The 3607-nt window shown below is 46.0% G+C and overlaps 1 protein-coding gene across 1 annotated transcript; it reads right to left on the bottom strand.

Annotated features, from left to right (window-relative positions):
• Positions 1-1404: 1404 nt before the first annotated feature.
• Positions 1405-3176, bottom strand: LOC134441603 (uncharacterized). Its single transcript, XM_063191982.1, has 2 exons — positions 2954-3176; positions 1405-2830 (listed from the first exon to the last, which is right to left on the bottom strand). Exons 1-2 carry the CDS (start codon positions 3158-3160, stop codon positions 2228-2230), a joined length of 810 nt encoding a protein of 269 aa, XP_063048052.1. The 5' UTR covers positions 3161-3176; the 3' UTR covers positions 1405-2227.
• Positions 3177-3607: the final 431 nt, after the last annotated feature.

Genomic DNA, 3607 nt, shown 5'->3' with positions numbered 1-3607 from the left:
GCTCGACAGAGATATATAGTTGAGTGTCATCGGCATAGCTATGAAAATCAACATTGTGCTCTCTGATGATGGAGCCCAGGGGCAACATATAGAGAGAGAAGAGGAGAGGGCCCAAGCAACTACCCTGAGCAACTCCAAAAGGCACATCATACTTGTTGGAGACGTATTCTCCGATGGTGACAAAAAACTGTCTTCCTGTAATATATGTTTTGAACCACTCTAAGACGTGACCGGACAAGCCTACCCAAGATTCAAGGCGGTCAATTAGTATGTTGTGGTCTATCGTGTCAAAGGCGGCACTGAGGTCGAGGAGGATAAGTGCTGAAACTTTGTTTGCGGCAGTGTTGAGCCTAAGATCACTTATTATTTTGGTTAGTGCTGTTTCGGTGCTATGGTTGGCTCTAAAGCCTGATTGGAATTTTTCCAAGATATCATTCCCAGCCAGATGTTGATTAAGCTGTTTAAATACAACTTTTTCTAGTACCTTGCTTATAAAGGGGAGGTTTGATATAGGTCGGTAGTTGTTTAAAGAATTCTGATCTAAATTTGTCTTTTTTAGGAGTGGCTTTACCATGGCTGTTTTGAATGAGCTTGGAAAAATGCCTGTAAGCATAGAGGTGTTAACAATTTGCAGTAAAGGTGCTGCTAAGCAACCGAGTACGTTTTTTAGCAGATATGTGGGGATCGCGTCAAGGCTGCAGGTAGACTGCTTACTTTCCCTGACTATTTTACAGAGGTCGTCCTCTGTAATTGGACAAAACTTTTGGAAGCTCTCAGGTCTCCTAGGGGGGTTTAACCCTCCCCTCGGTGTATCGCCTGAGTGGGCGACAGAGGTTGCTGCGTTTCCACCTTGGATGCCTTCTCTAATGTCGGCAATCTTTTTATTAAAAAATCTAGCAAATTCCTCGCACTTGGCATGTGATGCTGCATTTAGGTTGTTATTGCTATGTGTTGGATTAAGCAGGTGGTCAATAGTGGAAAAAAGAACTTTCGCATTATGCTGGTTGTCTGTTATGATTTTGGAAAAATATGCTTTTCTCTCTGAGCGTACCGCATTATTGTAGGAGGAGATCTCATCCCTAAGGGATTGTCTGTGGACTTCTAATTTAGTTTTCCTCCAAAGACGCTCGGTTACTCTGCATTTTCTTTTTAAGGCTCTAAGTGAGTCATTCATCCAAGGTGAATACCTAGCTCTGGTTCTTGTCGTCGTTCTAATTGGAGCTATGTTATCTAGAATCCCTCTTAAGTTGTTGTTGAAGCTATCAACCATTTCATCAGGTGTGCAGTGACCATTTAGTAGGTCACCTGATTTGATGAGGTCTGAAATCTTAAGCTCAGCAGAGGCATTAATGCGTCGTCTGTGAATGACATTGTTGGGTGTGCTAATTTGTGTTGAAATGTCAAAATCAAAGAACACACAGTGGTGGTCGGAGAGGCCGACGTCCGTGACCGATATATTGTTGATGTCAAGTGCATGTGAAATAACAAGGTCAAGTGTGTTGCCTTTTCGATGGGTAGGCTGTTCTGTAACATTCTGGACGACACCGAATCCATTTAATGTGTCTAAGAAAGACTTGGCTATTGCGTCATCTGATTTATTTACGTGGATATTAAAGTCGCCAGCAATTATTGCTTTGTCATAGTTAGTAAGTACGTCCGACATGAAGGTGGAGAAATCAGATAGAAATGACGAAGAGAATTTCGGTGGACGGTACAGAACAATAATGATCAGTTTGAGGTTTGCTTGGACCCTCATTGCCAAGTATTCAAATGAAGAGAAAGAGCCCAGATTCATCTTAGTACAATTAAATTTGTTGGAGAAAAGTATGGCTACGCCTCCGCCTCGTTTCTTTGGTCTCGGGGCGTGAAGGAATTTGTAATCGGAAGGGCAAGCCTCAATAAAAGTAGCAGCCCCGTCGTCTTTAAGCCATGTTTCGGTAAGGAACATAAAGCTTATGTTTTTGTCCGAGACCAGCTGGTTTACTACGAAGCTTTTGTTGGTCAAGGACTGCACGTTAAGTAATGCAGCATTAACATTCAAAGTAGTAGAGCTATTGTTTATGCGTTCAGGTGCAATCGTAATTAGGTTGTTGTGTACACAACCAGAGGGTCTATATCTGCGAGCTTTCCTACGGGTAGTGACAGCGTGGATAGCTAGAGGGGAACTCTCTGTTGGGCACGCAGTGTCTAAATTGGTGTAGTGCTTTGGATTTGAAACACCTGTTAGTCAATCCAAGGACCGGTGGGCTTCGAGGGTCAGCTCTAGGTTGGTCGCGAGGAGACGAGCGCCAGATCTGTTTAAGTGCCTTCCATCTCGTGCGAAGAGGTTACGGCGGTTCCAGAAAGCGGAGAAGTTGTCAACGTAGGGAATGGCTTCTTGGCGGCAGTGTCTCATCAGCCAGACGTGCAGTTGGCGGATTCGGGAGAACTGGAAGGCAGAGAAACAAACAGAGGGGATGGGGCCTGAGATAGCGTATTTTTTTCCAGTGCTGCTAAGGGTATTAATAAGGGAGAGGAAATCGGACTCAAGTTTTTTAGACTGCTGCAGCCGGATGTCATTGGAGCCTGCGTGGACGATGAGAGTTGTGGCAGTAGGATACTGTGACAGCGCGTCCGGCACATTCGACTGGACATCGGCTACGAGAGCTCCAGGTAGGCACCACGTCTGGGCGTTTCGTAGGGTTACGTGGCGAACCATCGAAGATCCTATGAGGACTGTTGATGGTCGCCGGGGTTCTGAATGGGCAGGCTGCTCTCGGGTGATTTGCCTGGGGGTAGCGAGGGTCCGGCGGCTTCTGGGTCGCACTCTTTGTGGTAGAGGCTTGGGCACCTGGTGGGAGGGGGGGACAGGGTCAGTTTCTGCATCGATGACTGAGTCAAGTACAGAAAAACGATTGCTAGTCACTAGAGGTGGTGAACATTTCTGCAGTACTCCCCTGCCGCCGTTAACCACCTCCGTCCAGCTACGACGCGCGGGAGTGGAGCACGGTGGATTCGGGGGGGACTTCGGCTGGTGTTTGCTGTGGCTGGGGAAAAAAGATAGTGTAGTTAGGTTGGCGCTAGTATTACTGGTTTGGTGTTTCAACGTGGTGTTATGGGATTTTATGACTACCTCGCATTGTAGCCGGCGAATGTCACGTCTAAGTGTTTCAATCGTCATGTTGGCTTTGGCTAGTCTTTCATTAGCATTAGCTAGATCACTACAGGCGCAGGTAGAGTTGGCCATAATTAAGAGACTGGGTTATGTGAGTGTAACGGATGCCAACTGGCAGAGTGTGGCGTGAAACGTTAGTAAACCTCCCTCCCGAAGCGTCATACAGTATCGGTAGCGCTGGGCTATCGGACTGGCCCTTTAGTCCAGCGATATCGTACTGTGACTTGCATTGGTGGCGAATTTGCGGCCCTGAGGGGAACGAAGAGCACAGTAATACGTCTGGTTACATGAGTATGAGGAAGACCATTTTTGGAAGCACTTTTTGTGTATCACAAACAAAATACAAAATGTATGATGAAATGCCACAAACAGACTCTCCTTTGTCTGTCACATTCAAGCCAGATTAATGTACATACTGTATACCATGTTTTGAATATTAAATTGGTATGGTGA

The sequence above is a fragment of the Engraulis encrasicolus genome, chromosome 24 (assembly GCF_034702125.1).
Source record: "Engraulis encrasicolus isolate BLACKSEA-1 chromosome 24, IST_EnEncr_1.0, whole genome shotgun sequence".
NCBI lineage: Eukaryota > Metazoa > Chordata > Actinopteri > Clupeiformes > Engraulidae > Engraulis > Engraulis encrasicolus.
Note: the sequence above shows the minus strand (reverse complement) of the source record. Positions and strands in the feature narration are given on the sequence as shown.

Bases quoted from the DNA above. Each gene is read 5' to 3' on its own strand.
- LOC134441603 (XM_063191982.1), bottom strand. From the start codon at position 3,160: ATGACGATTGAAACACTTAGACGTGACATTCGCCGGCTACAATGCGAG. The intron at 2,831-2,953 runs GTGGTTAACGGC...CCCTCCCACCAG, and splicing joins CGCGTCGTAGCTGGACGGAG to GTGCCCAAGCCTCTACCACA.